Source organism: Alosa sapidissima, chromosome 21 (assembly GCF_018492685.1).
Source record: "Alosa sapidissima isolate fAloSap1 chromosome 21, fAloSap1.pri, whole genome shotgun sequence".
NCBI classification, from domain to species: domain Eukaryota; kingdom Metazoa; phylum Chordata; class Actinopteri; order Clupeiformes; family Clupeidae; genus Alosa; species Alosa sapidissima.
This window is the reverse complement of record NC_055977.1, coordinates 226,892-243,057: the sequence shown is the minus strand read 5'-3', so window position 1 is coordinate 243,057 and position 16,166 is coordinate 226,892. Positions and strand designations below refer to the sequence as shown.

Genomic DNA, 16,166 nt, shown 5'->3' with positions numbered 1-16,166 from the left:
GTTATTACCAACACCACTGATGCTAGAAAGAGACTGGTTATTACCAACACCACTGATGCTAGAAAGAGACTGGTTATTACCAACACCACTTAATCACACCTTTCTGAACAGGAAGTGAATCACTTCCAACTCAAAACAAACTATTGAAGTCTGCCCTGCTGAGTCACAACAGAGAGAGTTAATCTCTCTCTCTCTCTCTCTCTCTCTCGCTCACACACACACACTCACACACATACACACACCCACCCACTCTCACACACACACACACACACACACACTCACAGCGGGAGGCTGCTGGGAGGAGCTCTGCACCGAGGAGGCGGCAGCTACAGGAGGTGGAGGCTGGGACAAGGCAGGGGCGGCAGGGGCAGCAGGGGCGGCGGGAGCCCTGACGAACATCTGCCCTGCGGCTCTTCCTGCTGGTGCCACTACTGCCCCCATCTGCCCTGCGGCTCTTCCTGCTGGTGCCACTACTGCCCCCATCTGCCCTGCGGCTCTTCCTGCTGGTGCCACTACTGCCCCCATCCTCTGGCTCCGCTCAGCGGCGATGATCTCCCTCACACTCCGTAACTGCTGCACAGACGCCGTCTCAGGGAAGATCAGGTGGGTCTCCGCCTAGAGAGAAGGAGAGAGAGAGAGAGAGAGAGAGAGATGGACATGCAAGGAATGAGCTAGTGGTCTGAGCTAGTGGTCGATGCTTCATCCAGACACATACCAAGAGACAGAGAAATGGCAGAAAACAAGAGGTAGCTGTGCTCCCAGCTTTTGTGTGAACAAAACAAATGACCAAACAGTCTTGAGTTAATAAATTACATGCTTAAAGAGGACTCAAACCCTCTTTAAAAGCACCAAACAGTATTGAGTTTATGCTTAAATGAGGACTCAAACCCTCTTTAATTACACTGTCATTTTACATTTGGAACAGTTAGCCTCCTGATACGTATGTCCATAACACCAGGTGGTACACCCACCATAACACCAGGTGGTACACCCACCAAGCTACTACACGTGTTTTACACATGTGTCAACATTACTTGAGCAAACATTTCACAGAGAGCGGACTCTGCTAAGGACATGGTTGAGAATGAGGACATGCAACTCGCCACTGCCTACCTCTTCGAAACCCATCTCAAAGAGACATTCCACGGCTCCACGAACAGGAAGAAGTCTGGTGGAGAATGTTGGATTGCCGATTCGGATTGATTTGTATTTATCTTCATCTGGGTTCCTACAAAAGAGTTTTCAATAGTATGTAGCCTAATCTTTCAAAACAGTCAAATGTGCATTAACATCACCAAACACCATCAGAGACATTTAAGATTTTGAAGCAACATTTCCGACGTCCCTACAAATCAGTTAATATCCTTTGCAAAACAGCTGGTGAAGTCTGCTGAATTCGTAGAAAGATGACACTGCATTAAATTGCTAGTACACCAGAGGTAACTAATGTCAGCTAGCTGGATGGTTTGCATGCTAGCTAACCGCCCTCTACTCAGCGATCCACCGTGTAGCAGAAATGTATGTGGCACAATCTAAGTTACCTAAGGATGTTGTCTGCGTACGTAAGCAATATCTTCGAAACATCTAGAAAGACTTCGTTGGGGTTTTCGCAGAGTGCACTAACTCCTGCGCCTGCCATAATCCTCGGTCGTCGCCACAAGAAGCGCTCCGGCTAGGCTGCCTGACTGCCGTTTGTACGTTGAACCTAGTAGTTGTCCGTGTCGTGCCTGAAACAGGCTGCATCATATATTTTGAAGTACCGTAACTTTATCATCTATAGACTTTAATTAAAATGAGTTAAAACACTTAACAATAAATATCTTAATATATATTTTTTCAAGAATTATAATTATTTAATGAAAATTAATAGTATTTTACAGGTGGCAGATTTATGGGTTTCTAAGCGGTCGTGCTGTGTCACATGGTCCTTGCAAAGTGTTTCATGTTGTCAAATAATCTGTTGAACTACCAACTACACGTATTTTGAAGTGTAGATGCTGCTATTTATATCCTCAGGTATGTTTTTCAGACAGTTAGACAGTTTTTTTCGTTAACTGATTCTGTGTGTTTGGTGACAAAATGTGTTGAATATGAAATGCCATCGCTTTGGCTAAATGGACTGTAGAGCAAGTTAATTCGCCTTGGCGAGATCCAGGGTAAAGGGTAACATAACATAGTGATTCTCACAGTGGGGCCCCTGGCTTTCGCCTGCTGCTTCAAGTTCAGCTTCAGGCTTTCAGAAATTATTTCCAAATGCATGTAGTATATATAGTATATTTTGGGGGCAGCCTTGGCCTACTGGTTAGCGCTTCGGACATAACCGGAGGGTTGCCGGTTCGAACCCCGACCAGTAGGCATGGCTTAAGTGCCCTTGAGCAAGGCACCTAACCCCTCACTGCTCCCCGAGCGCCGCTGTTGTTGCAGGCAGCTCACTGCGCCGGGATTAGTATGTGCTTCACCTCACTGTGTGCTTAGTGTGTTTCACTAATTCACGGATTGGGATAAATGCAGAGACCAAATTTCCCCTCACGGGATCAAAAAAGTATATATACTTATACTTACTATACTTATATGCATGTCTAAGCAATAATTCATATGCAGTGACAAAGAAATGATTTTGATATAATTCATTGTTTTTACAAATACACTACCCCGTGTCTATGTAACGGATGTCAGCTAGCTTAGCTGTGCTTGTGGAACGTTGGTAAACCTCATTCCCCGACGCCTCAAGAGTGCTGCTGGCATGCGAGCCAGTAACCTGGGCTATTTAATTGGCTCAATTGTTAGCGCGCTCGCCTCCCGATCCGAGGTGCTGCCCTGCTGTTCGCGGGTTTGAGTCCGGGCGTGTGCAGGGCTGAATCGCGCAGGTTCAACACAACGCAGGTTACATCTACAAGACAATGGGATGGAGCATCACCTGTCAGTCAACAGAACATACAGTACTGTGTAGGCTTAGCCAATAAGACTAACCCACAATAACAATGATAGCCTACATGGAAACATTATCAACTTAAAGCGGCAGTTGCCAAGTCTGACAGATTTAGGGGACAAAATGTTGAATGTTTAAAACTCTCATGCCCCTCCCCCATTTTTGGATTTTTGCAAAACAAATAACAGGCTCTAGGTATAGGAAGTGTGGTTTTTTTTTCTAAAACCGGCTGATTTATGTCGGAGCATAGTGTCGGTTTCAGTGAATATGATCAAAAAAATCTTGCCAACTGCAGCTTTAACTAGCCGTCGCAGGGCTCTTAACTAACTTTAAAAGTTATTCTCTACACGGCACATCTCTACTCTTGACATCACTTCCTGGACTCGTCTGTTGGTCTCTGAAAGATCTAACCCCTACTGCTGCCTTAGACCTCTGAAGTTCGCCTACAAAAAAGCTGCTATCTTTGAGATCCGATATCTTGTGATTTTTCCTATGGGAAAATAACATGGGGATTTTGAATTATCGCACCTGTTATCTATCCTGCCTGCACGTCACATTTCAACTGTGAAGAATGCTATTAAAATTGTCTCCTTAATTCCAAATAGAGACACCGTTGACCAAGTAGATTCCAGTGTAGTTAAGAGCAGGTAAAAACTTGAGGCTGGCTTGCGGAAGAATAGTTCTTTATTCTGGATGTAACAACAGAGTTCTGGTAGCTCTATTGTACGCACAGCACAGCACAGTGTTGCAAAGTGAAGCCTAGGTAATGAACTGAAGCAAAGAACTAGGAAACTCCTGGCTAATTATAATACCAGAATATACATTCATGTCTGGGGTCAAATTGGAGGGGGGTAAGCGGGTAGTGATATAGCCTTATTCAATTAAGATGTTTCTTGTGGGGGAACAATTAGTTAGGTACACCATTTGCTATTGTAAGGTGACAACATTCTGTCTGCTACAATAAACGTCCTGTCCCCGCAGTTTCTGTATTAAACAAATAACCAAAAGAATACATACAGAAAACCACTAAAATATAACAACTGTGTGTCTGTAGGTGATCAACTATGAATGTGAAGTGATCCAAACAGAGACGAAGTGAGAAGATGTCTGTCAGGTGTTGGCAGAAGGTTCTGCTGAAGCCTCTGCATGGCAGGCTGCCCTTGGTCACCAGGTGCAGCTGGAGAGCAAGCGCAGGCCTCAGACACTACGGGTCTCCCGGCCGCATGCGGCCACACAGGAGGGTGGTCATCACTGGCATTGGTCTGGTCTCTCCCCTGGGCATGGGCACCGCTCTGCCTTGGCAGCGCCTGATAAGTGGCGAGAGTGGCATCATCGCCCTAGATGCAGAGGAGTACAAGACGGTGCCCTGCAGAGTGGCTGCCCGTGTGCCAAGAGGAGATGGCGAGGGGGCGTTTCAGGAGGAGCGCTACGCCAGCCGCAGCGACATCAACAGCATGTCCCCGGCGACGGTCATGGCCATCGCAGCGGCGCAGCTGGCCCTGGAGGATTGTGGGTGGTATCCCATCAGCCTCGAGGAGCAGCTGAGTACGGGGGTTGCCGTGGGGATGGGTATGGTGTCTCTGGAGGAGATTGCGCGCACCGCCGCCACCTTCCAGTCGCGCGGCTACAACAGGGTCAGTCCCTTCTTCGTGCCGCGCATCCTGGTCAACATGGCCGCCGGGCACATCAGCATCAAGCACAAGCTGAGGGGACCCAACCATGCCGTGTCCACTGCCTGCACGACCGGTGCACACGCCATCGGTGATGCCTCGCGCTTTATCGCCCACGGAGACGCCACGGCGATGGTCGCCGGGGGAGCGGAGGCGTGTGTGGGGCCACTGGCGCTGGCTGGGTTTGCCCGGGCACGTGCCCTCAGTACCAGCTGGAACGAGACCCCGCGGCTGGCATCGCGGCCCTTCCATCCGGAGCGCGAGGGCTTTGTGATGGGGGAGGGCGCCGCCGTCATGGTGCTGGAGGAGCACGAGAGGGCCGTGGCCCGGGGAGCGCGCATCTACGCCGAGGTGCTGGGATACGGCCTCTCCGGCGACGCCAGCCACATCACCGCGCCCACGGCCGACGGAGACGGAGCACTGAGGTAACGCACGGCAACCGAGAGCACCCGTAGTTACACAATGACCACAGTTACTCACAACTGATGCACTCCGCATTCAGCAGGTTGAGTCATTTGTTGTTCTTGTGTACGCACACATAAGATTTACACAGGGATTTCACAGGTTGAATCATTTGTTGTTCTTGTGTACGCACGCATAAGATTTACACAGGGATTTCACAGAAGGTCAAAGTCAATAGCTTGTAAATCGGTGCTTACCAGGGTCTAAATTTCATTGCGGGTATTGCGCATAATTCGTTCAAGTCCCGCAACTTTAGCCACCATAATGCAAGAAATTCCCGCATACACTTGTCTGATGACGTTAATCTAATCATGAAGTGGCATGAATGCGGTGCTATTGACCGGACGGATCAACTACCGAGTTGAATTGAACATAGCCTCATGCAGACGCAGACACACACGCACAGAGAGAGAGAGAGAGAGAGAGAACCACTTTGAACTTACGCAAATAGGCTACGCAACCATGGCAAACTTTTACATCTGGAAAGAGCTCCTCGGTAACTATCCTGCTAGCTCAGGTCACGTCTGCCAGTAATGCTCACTAAAATCATTAGTGAACATTGCAAAACACTTGATCCCAGAAAGATTGTCTTCGACTTGTTAGTTTTTTGGGCATTTATTTTATCTAATGACATATAAGACATAATGAATTGCATCCACCTATCCTTACGCTCTATGCGCAACTTTTATTCACTAGCCAAAAACCGTCAGGCTGAAGGCTAATTACGCTCACGTATTTCTTAAAGTGACAGGCACTCAATTCACTCAACCAACACATCACCAATGTGCACTCAATTAGACCAAAACACCACATTAAAGATATGCCTAAGTGTAGTTTAAAAATCAATATGAAGCATTCAAATTACTAAATATGTTTAGCTACTAGTAATTACTAGTATGTAATGCCAGAGGAATTACAATAGTGGATGGAACGCTGCTAAAGTTGGTGGGGAAATTCCTGGAAAAAAAACATTAAATCACTTAATCTTTGAGTTCATACAAACCCTCGTACCAAAAGACCTTGTGTGTCAAGGCGTTCTTGAGATATAACACTCAAGGTGTTTTTCACCTTGACATTTGACCTTTGACCTCCAACATCAATTCACTTCATCTTTGAATCCATACAAATACTCATACCAAATTTCAGGCATGTAAGGCATTCTTGAGATATCGCACTCAGAGTGTTCATTGACTTGACCTTTGACCTCCAACATCAACTCACTTCATCTTTGAGTCCATACAAACACTTGTACCAAATTTGAAGCACATGCGTCAAACCGTTCTGGAGATATAATGCGCAAAGCATGAGATATGGCTGTGACTTTTATTTTGACACACGGGAAACACTTAAACAGGATGTGTAGTTTTAGGGAGCACCAGATTGTATGCATTAGAAGCTGAGACAGTTGATTTCACAGGTGACACCTGTGCCAGTGTTCTAATTAGCCCGGGAACTACTCTGGGAGCTTAACAAGTGCAGCTGGCTTTAGGCCATTATGACATCACAGCCTTTGAAGTCTAAGGGGGGAAAATTTGCTTTTTAACATTTTTTCTAATCCCCTATTTCTCAAAAAGTATAAACTTTTTTAAAAATCTGAAAAAATAACTCTCTTGCCCCACTCCAGACCTTCACAATGGTTATTTCAACAAGTCTGTACGTTAAGCGGTCAGAGTCGCATTAATTCTTGAAAAGGTAAAAAGAAAAGGTTATAATAAGAAGAAGCAGCCAGGAGATTTCAAGATAGTGGATTCCATCCACTATAATAATATACATTAACTAAATACACTCTCAGTTCAGTTAACTTTATTGTCCCAAAGGGAAACTTGTCTCGCAGTCAGGTACACATAAATAGCACAAGATACACAAAGACACAAGATGGGGTAAAAGACACAGGTTAATATCAGTTAAGAAGGTTAAGAAAGAAAATAAGAAAGAAAGAAACTGTCTTATCAATCTACGTTCCTCTATATGAATTTAAAAAGATACGAAATAGAAACATATCACATAAGCCACCATTTTCAGTGTGTGTTTGCAGGGCTCTCAAGTGTCACGCATTGAGCGTGACAGTCACTCATTTCAGTCTTTTGTCACGCACTCCCGCCACACATTGTATTTCTCACGCAGAAAAACAATTTCTATATTTAATATGCTGCGGCAGCGCCCAAAATGTTCTTTGATTTCTCAAGTGCTTTTAACACCATCCAGCCCCTCAGATTGGGAGACAAGCTCTTGCAGATGGGTGTGGACGCTCACCTGGTAACCTGGATTACAGATTACCTGACCGAGCGACCACAGTTCGTCAGACTGAAGAACTGTCTCTCTGACACTGTGATCTCCAGTACCGGAGCGCCACAGGGAACTGTGCTCTCTCCAGTCCTGTTCACCCTGTACACATCTGACTTCTGCTACAACACCGAGTCATGCCACAGTTTTCTGATGATACTGCAATTGTGGGGTGTATCAGGAACGAGCAGGAGGAGGAGTACAGGAGCCTGGTGGAGGACTTTGTGCAATGGTGCAAACTCAATCATCTTCAACTTAACACTTCAAAGACCAAGGAGATGGTGGTGGATTTCCGCAGGTCTAAGCCCACTCTGCTACCAGTCCACATTGATGGGGTCAATGTGGAGGTGGTTAGCACCTACAAGTATCTGGGTCTCCACCTGGACAATAAACTGGACTGGTCAGCCAACACTGACGCACTCTACAAGAAAGGGCAGAGCAGGCTGTACTTCCTGAGGAGGCTGCGGTCCTTCAATGTGTGCAGTAAGCTCCTCAGGATGTTCTACCAGTCTATTGTTGCCAGCGTCCTCTTCTATGCAGTAGTATGTTGGGGAGGAAGCACAAGGAAGAAGGATGCGGGGTGAATTGACAGGCTGGTAAGGAAAGCTGGCTCTGTAGTGGGAGCTGAACTGGAGTGCATCACTTCACTATCTGACAAAAGGACCCTGAACAAACTGATCAACATCTTGGACAATGAGGGTCACCCACTCCACAGCACTATTGTTAAGCAAAAGAGCCTGATAAGCTAGAGACTTCGCTCACTGCCTTGCACAACTGACTGGCACTGAGAAAGTCATTTGTCCCCAGGGCCATTGAACTGTTCAATGCCTCACTTATGGGAAGAGGAGAGATAGACTTCTCTGCATAGTCTGTCTGCCTCTTCACCCCCTTCATGTTTGGTACTGTCTGTCCACTAGCCACTTGTACCACTGTCTTTATGCCTCACTGTTTGCGTGCTATATTAGCACATTAGCACATATGCATAACCCCCCCCCCCCTCCATGCCACAGCCGAACTGTGGCCACACTTTTATACATTATCTTAAATAGTTAAATACATAGATTAATATAGACTTTACTTTACTTTATTTCTGCATTGTTGCACTGTTGGACTTACTCATTTGCACTATCACCATTGCACTACCACCATGACACTCTTTCACACAGAGCACCTTAGAGCACCTTACCATATCTTCCTATGCACAGAGAATCACAGGCTCAGTCCCCCATCTTTTAATGTTACAACAAATCCACAACTTGTTTGACACAAACAATGACAATGTGACTGCTGCTATAGAGAATGTTTCCCAGATAATTAGCATCAGTTGTTCATGACTGTCTGTAACTTAGCCAACAGTTTCACAGCCTGTTCATTGACAACACTTGCTCAGAACAAGTAGCCTTTCGTTCACATGATGACTGACATATTGTCACATTCTAAACATCTCTCTCTCTCTCCAAATAGGCTTAATCATTTTATTAGCACTAAACAAATTAAAGTGTATTGCATAGCCTATTGTTATAGGTCACTTTTAAAATCACGTCATATTATATAATTATATCCTGGCCGTGGATGCATTAATCATTGCATCTGTATTCAAAAATGTCGGGTAAAAAACAATTAAGCATCCTCTCATTCACCCTGAGAGGAAAGTCCCCTGAAAGGTCCAGGTTAGTGGATGCTCAGAGGTGGTGAAAAGGCCCATTATTGAATTGTCAGTGCCATGTGTCAAATCATTTCTTTTGCCGATCTGAGCAATTATAAATTATACTTTTGCCCCATTTTGACTTAGGAGGGCATTGCTCCTACATACTTTAGACAATAATCAAACGTCTGCTCTCTTTTGGAAAGCTGAGACACTGTTGGAAAACAATTAGAAATATAGCCGCAAGCGGCAATGGCGGGCCCGAGCACCTGCGGGCCGCAACCCATGACATGTCGGAATCCAACAAAGCACCGACGTGGTGCATTTGTGAAATGTACATATTTGATGCGTGTGCTATTTGTTTTTGTATTTTATTTTCTGCCACATTTACTCGCTTGGTCAGGTGGGGGCGCAATGCAAGGCAGGCCCATTGGGTGTCATCATAATCATAATATATATTAACCTGAGAAATTTCAGACCATTCATTTTAAGCAAAGAACATTTCTGATACACTTTTTGGTTGGCCAGATGGTGGCGCTATGTTAGACATGGAAATTAGACATGTGAATATCATCACAATAATGATATCCAAATTTTGTGTAAACTTTCAGATCAATCACATTGTCCATTTCTGGCACATTTCCTGCTTGACCAGGTGGTGGCGCTATGCTAGGCCTGTGAATTATGCATGTGAATATCATCACAATAATGATATCCAATATTTTATAAAGTTTCAGATCAATCACTTAAGGCATTGTCCATATCTGGCACATTTCCTGCTTGGCCAGGTGGTGGCGCTATGCCAGGCAGGCCCATTGGGTGTCTGGATATCATCATAATCATGATATCTATTAACCTGAGAAGTTTCAGACCATTCATTCAATGCACTGTGATTTATGACTCATTTCCTCTTTATGTGGTGAGATATTAAAATCATATCAAATATATAACATATCAAAAATCCCTTCACAATTTAATATCAGCGACATCTTGGCATAATGTTTGCCAAATTTCACATGAATCTGACAAACAGTCTAGGAGCAGTATGTTAAAATTGATCATGTGACATCAGTGTAATTGTCATTCTTTCTGTTGCCAGTTGGTGGCGCTATGCCAAACATGCATTATGGGCATGTGAATATTATCATTAACATGGTCTTCAATGACCTGTGAAATATAAAACATTTCAAGCCATGCATGGTGAGTTATGACACATTTATTGTTTATGTGGAAGGGTATTAAAATTAATAATTTCGCCATTTCGGCAAATTACAACATATCAAAAAAAAGCTTCACAATTTATAATCAGTAACAGCTCGGCGTCATGTATACCAACTTTGACATGAATCGGATCAACCGTCTAGGAGGAGTACGTTAAAATTGATCATGTCCACAACGCACAAAATCTCAATTACCTCACTTCCTGTGGGCGTGGCTAATGGCATGTTAATACAAAAGTGCCAGCTCTTTAGAGAACATCTAAAGAGACCCAGCTCTTTAGAGAACATCTCCTCTCATAGCAACACTTACAACAAGTCTTACTGATCCTAGCACTCACCAGCCGTCTCAAACTGACAAGTAACTGTTAAAAACAGCACTCACTGATGCACTTATTCTTACTGTACTCTAATGTTTTTAAATTGTCCTCTAATGTTTTTAAATTGTCCTAAAATTGTTGAGAACTGCTCTAAAACTTAAACTGTTTACTATGTTGTTAGTCGCTTTGGCTAAAAAGCGTCAGCCAAATGTAATGTAATGTAAATGTAATGTAATGTAATGTGTGTGCCAAATTTCATGCGTTTTCACCGATGGGAAGCACCTCTTCTAGCATCACAATTCATCACATTTTAGTCCGCACAAAATCCCAAATACCTCACTTCCTGTTGGGCGAGGCTAATGCATTGTACATACGAAAGTTGTTCATCTTGGGGAGATACACACACACCTACCAAATTTGGTGTGTCTAGCTGAAAGTATGTGCCAACCACTGGATCAATCACCTAAGGGGGCGCTACTGAGTCCCTGGGCCATGCCCGGGGCCAAGCCTTTATGCCTGTGTAGCCATTGTGATACCAGATGTGTGTGCCAAATTCCAAGACTTTTCATCCATGCTAACCACCTCAAAAATAGCAAAAAGGTGAACTAATAATAATAATAATAATTATAATAATAATAATAATAATCCTTTCAAAAACAATAGGGCTTTGCGCCCTTCGGTGCTCGGGCCCTAATAACTGTGTGATGTACTGTCACAAAGTTACAAAGGCTAGATTATTCTTTTATTTTTCTACTGGATAACAAGCATCTTTGAACTGACCACATTTCAGTCCTCTAGGTCTTGACTTGATATGACTTGAGTCCTAGCATTACGTCTTGTCATGCTGTGTGCAAAAGTAGATCAATATAGAATGACAACATGAACACATTATACCATTATTTGCCAAGGTATGCTCATGCATTTGGTAAAATATGAAAACTCCCCATAGGACTTTGGGTTATCCAAAATGCATACTGGCAATCAAATGCTTACTGCATATGAACCCCACATAAGCATAATCTTGGCCTCCAATGAAAGGTAATGCTCTGCTTGCTCTGCTTCATGCTTGCATTTGGATTGTAGGCTACTTCAGGTTCTGATATGCCTACAGTAAATATGGAATAATTACAAAAAATTCTATTTAAATTCAATTGGTGTGTATAAGACGGGCTATATTTCTGCACAACTAATATTGGATCAACTGGTAACTGACCTGGGGCTGTATGCTAGCTGGTGATGCTAGTTGCACGTGTAAATCCTCACACCCCTAACCTTAAGAACGCTTCTAACCGCTGAGTTGGAAGCCTGGGCTTTTAGCTCAGTGGTTAGAGCGCTCGACTCCCATGCCAGTGTGTGTTGACCTGGCGGCGGGGGGGGATTGTCGACGGGGAATGTCACTCTTGCCTGTCCTCAAAACTTGAGAGCCCTGTGTTTGTGTGCATGGTGAGAGTCAAGCAGAATCTATACTGTAGGGTGGCCACTGTTATGAATGATCCCACTACTATATATTTAATATTACATATTAAATACATTAAATATATTTAATCTTGAGAGAGTTCCTTCTAGGTAACTATCCCGTTAGCTCATGCATCATGTCTTATCATTTAGGCTATTATATATAGTTAGTGCTCACCAAAATCTTAGAAATTAACTTTGCAAGACACTTATCTGTTCTATGATCCCAGAAAGATTTTCTTCGACTTGTACGTTTTTTGAACATTTATTTAATCTAATGACATGGCAAACATAAAGCATTGCATCCATATATCCTTGGACTAAGCGAGACTATGTGTGTGTGTGTGTGTATGTGAGACTATGTGTGTGTGTGTGTGTGTGTGTGTGTGTGTGTGTGTATGTGTGTGTGTGTTTCATTTGTGTGTGTAGACCAGAGCCCGTTTACGGAGAGCCGGATCACTCCCTATTAACTCCATTGTACCTGCAATCTGTTGCAGTTCCGCTAGGGGCGATCACGATCAAGTGCAAAAACAATAGGGGTCTATGGAGCTAGACGGCTAAATTTGTCTCTTTCACCTGGTTGTCGTTGAAAAATCAAAGATTTGATTGTGGTTTCTGCAAGCTCAATATGGATTATAGGTCAAACGTTGAATGAACGAGTACTTACGTTCTTTTGATTTCTTACAGGTTAGGTCGTTGTTGCCCACAACACACTAGCTTTCTGCTAATGAATGACGTCATTGACGCATTTGAAAGGCTTTTTAGAACAAATAAGTGACTCAAAAAATATAATTCTCAGCTGTGTGTATTGTCTCTGCCCCCTCTTTCAAATGCATCATTCAAATTTCTGTTCAAAAAATGATATCCCGAGAAAAGTGGATTTTGAGGGTTACAGCTCCATAGACCTCCATTCATTCTGCACTTATTCGTGAGCGCCCTCACGTGGAACCAGAACAGGAACTGCAACCAGTTGAGAAACCGGAAGTTTCCTGGCGGTTCTCCCCTTATTAGACATTCTCTGGTGAGACTGTGTGTGTGTGTTTAATGTGTGTGTGTGTGTGTGTGTGTGTGTTTATTTAATCTAATGACATAGCAAACATAAAGAATTGCATCCATATATCCTTGGACTACGCACGACTATTTTCCTCTAGCCTAAAACCGTGACAATGAAAGCTAATTACTTTCACGTTCTTGTTAAATTGACAGGCACTCAATTAGACCTGCACACCACCACTGTATTGACATTCAAGACAAGTGTAATAGTTTAAAAATGTTTAGCTATTAGTAATTATGTAGATCATAAAATACTATAAATTATTAACATGATGTATAAAGTTTATGAATTACAAAATATGAAATAGAAACATATGACAAGCCATCATTTCCGTGTGTGGAGGGTCAAGCAGAGACTGATGTGACACACAGTATTCAGTATAACTGATGGCATCAAGGTGGTGGAGGCCCCAGATCAATACTGTCATTTCTGGTCCATGCTCCGACAACAGCTCAGATACGGAATGTACACGGAGAGCGATAAAAAGATGACCTTGAAATTGTGGCGTTAAAGGTTGAACTCTGAACTCACACTATACTGACTTTGCACACATTCACTCTTCAGCACTCATGCCCCCCCCCCCCCCCCCCCCCCCACCCCACACACACACACCTACAAGACTTTTAGCACTTTTACATCCCTCACCCTATGCTATAGACCTTTTATTATTTTCTTATTTCATCACAGGTCAAAACACACACACACACACACACACACACACACACACACATATCTGACTTTCTCCAACTTTTGCACATCTCCATAGAACTTTTTATTTATTATTTTTGATTTCTCCTCCATCTACCCATGTCCTTGATTGCCTAGCCTTTCTGCCCACCCCCACAAAAAACACACACATTAACATCATCACTGTCATCACCTCACATACATACAGCACACTGCTTGCTACAGTAAGCCTCCTCTACTTGCTGCACACTGCCCCCCCCCCTCCCTACATACACAGCACATTGTCTTCAGGATCTTCTCCAACACACATCCTCTACATACTTACAGCACACTGCCCCCACCTACCCACACGCACACTACACACACACACACACACACACACACAGTCACTGCTACACTCCCCTCCCGCCCACACACACATCTTCATCACTCACATACATCATACATACAGTACTCTGCTTGCAATAGTAAGTCCCTTCATCATACTTGCAGTACATTGCCCCCCCCCCCTACATACACAGCACATTATTTCATCAGGAAGCTTCTCCAACACACATCCCCAACATACTTGCAGCACACTGTCCCCCCCCCCCCCCAATACACAGCACATTGTCTTATGAGGAAGCTTCTCCAACACACATATTGCACACTGCCCTCTCCCCACATACACAGCACACTATCCCATCTCCCCTGTCATCCCCCCAACACACACACCAAGACCCCTGGCAGTTGGGTTAGCCCCTTGAGCCGTGGATCTGCCCAAGGTTTCTTCCTTGGTAAGGGAGTTTTTCCTTGCCCCTGTTGCTCTTGGGTGCTCCTTGTTGGTGCCCCCCACCCCCCAATTCCAATCCTCCACCACCTTTCTTATGCAGCCCTTGCCACTTAATCTACTAAACCCCTCTTCTACTGCACTTTTTACCCCCCCCCCCCTTTGCACAAATAGGCTGACACCAGACATAATTTCACTGCATTTCTTACTTCCAGTAACTATATGCATGTGACAATAAACTTCCTTGTATCCTTGTATCCTTGTATCCTGTGGTGGGTGCACCTAAATAAAAAACAGTTAGTCTCACCATGGCAACCAATGCTAACAGCTAGTCTGGAGCCCTGATACTGTATATGTCTCCGGGTGTAACCATGGTAACCATGCCTGTGTTGTCTCCAGGTGTAACCATGCCTGTGTTCTCCAGTGTAACCATGGTAACCCTGCCTGTGTTGTCTCCAGTGTAGCCATGGTAACCATGCATGTGTTGTCTCCAGTGTAACTATGGTAATCATGCCCGTGTTGTCTCCAGTGTAACCATGGTAACCATGCCTGTGTTGTCTCCAGTGTAGCCATTATAACCATGCCTGTGTTGTCTCCAGGTGAAACCATGCCTGTGTTGTCTCCAGTGTAACCATGCCTGTGTTGTCTCCAGGGTAACCATGGTAACCATGCCTGTGTTGTCTCCAGGTGTATGTCGGCAGCAGCCCGGGATGCAGGCGTGGACATCTCTGAGGTGACCTACATTAACGCCCACGCCACCTCCACACCAATAGGGGATGCTGCTGAGAATGCAGCCATTAAGAGGCTGTTTGGGCAGCACGTGGCAGCGCTGGCTGTGTCCTCCACCAAGGGCGCCACTGGGCACCTGTTGGGCGCGGCGGGGGCTCTGGAGGCCGCCTTCACTGCGCTGGCGTGCCACCACGCTACCCTGCCCCCCACGCTCAACCTGGACCGCACCGAGCCCGAGTTTGACCTGAACTACGTGCCCTGCACCGCACAGCCCTGGAGCACCGAGAGCCGCAGGGTCGCCCTGACCAACTCGTTCGGCTTCGGGGGCACCAACGCCTCCCTCTGCCTCGCCAGCGTCTGAAGGTGACCACACGCAGAGCGACTTCCTGAGCTTTGTGTCCGGGCAGAGTTACTGTTCACATGTTGGTTCAGGCTCTTTCCCATAGATACATGGCAACACATGTTCATCTGGGTGACTTCAGTCGTTAGTGGGCAACTTATGGGGCAGTCGTCTAATCAGAACTCATGGAATTAAGCATGTGATTGGCTGATTGCTCAAGATGCCGTGTGTGTCATCACCATGAGGGGCCTGAGGGGTCAGAGGTCACCTCATCTAAAGGGTCAGGACATACAGAGGAGGCTCAGCGTGCTTATTACTGTTATAGCGCTGTTGGACAGGAACTGTTGGTGTGAGGGATTTGAAAGGTTGTATGAATAGTGGTGTGATAACCTCTCGGTGATTTGTTTTTGTGTTTTGTGTTTATTTGTTTCCTTGTTTGTATTGGAATTTTCAGAATAATAACAAGAATGATTTATTTGCTGTTGCTGAATAAATAATAATAAAAACAATTGAGTCTGTACTGTTTTGGGCCATTGTGAGAGGGCTGTTAGTCCTAATGACGGCCAGCAGAGGGCAGCAGTGCAGAGGAAACCCAGCCAGGCGAGG

At 44.8% G+C, this 16,166-nt stretch overlaps 2 protein-coding genes across 4 annotated transcripts in view; one reads left to right on the top strand and one right to left on the bottom strand.

Moving 5' to 3' along the window:
- ngly1 (N-glycanase 1) overlaps positions 1 to 1,697 on the bottom strand; it is a 20,847-nt gene extending 19,150 nt beyond the window's left edge. Inside the window, exons 1-4 of one of the 2 annotated variants that reach the window (XM_042075771.1) lie at positions 1,542 to 1,697; positions 1,114 to 1,228; positions 526 to 615; positions 283 to 483 (exon numbers count right to left, since the gene is read on the bottom strand). In XM_042075771.1, coding sequence (XP_041931705.1) covers positions 283 to 483; positions 526 to 615; positions 1,114 to 1,228; positions 1,542 to 1,639 — 504 coding nt within the window. In that variant the 5' untranslated portion in view covers positions 1,640 to 1,697. Of the gene's footprint in view, positions 1 to 282; positions 616 to 1,113; positions 1,229 to 1,541 lie in introns of both variants that reach the window. The other variant, XM_042075770.1, reaches the window with a different exon arrangement.
- Positions 1,186 to 16,166, top strand: oxsm (3-oxoacyl-ACP synthase, mitochondrial). Of its 2 annotated transcripts, none has more exons than XM_042075772.1 (3): positions 1,186 to 1,248; positions 3,984 to 5,024; positions 15,179 to 16,166. In XM_042075772.1, the coding sequence occupies exons 2-3, from the start codon at positions 4,033 to 4,035 to the stop codon at positions 15,579 to 15,581; spliced, it is 1,395 nt and encodes a 464-aa protein (XP_041931706.1). In that variant the 5' UTR covers positions 1,186 to 1,248; positions 3,984 to 4,032; the 3' UTR covers positions 15,582 to 16,166. The 2 variants fall into 2 exon arrangements, with proteins under 2 accessions (XP_041931706.1, XP_041931707.1); XM_042075773.1 differs by lacking the exon at positions 1,186 to 1,248 and adding an exon at positions 1,902 to 2,016.

Bases quoted from the DNA above. Each gene is read 5' to 3' on its own strand.
- oxsm (XM_042075772.1), top strand. From the start codon at position 4,033: ATGTCTGTCAGGTGTTGGCAGAAGGTTCTGCTGAAGCCTCTGCATGGC. The intron at 5,025-15,178 runs GTAACGCACGGC...TGTTGTCTCCAG, and splicing joins GACGGAGACGGAGCACTGAG to GTGTATGTCGGCAGCAGCCC.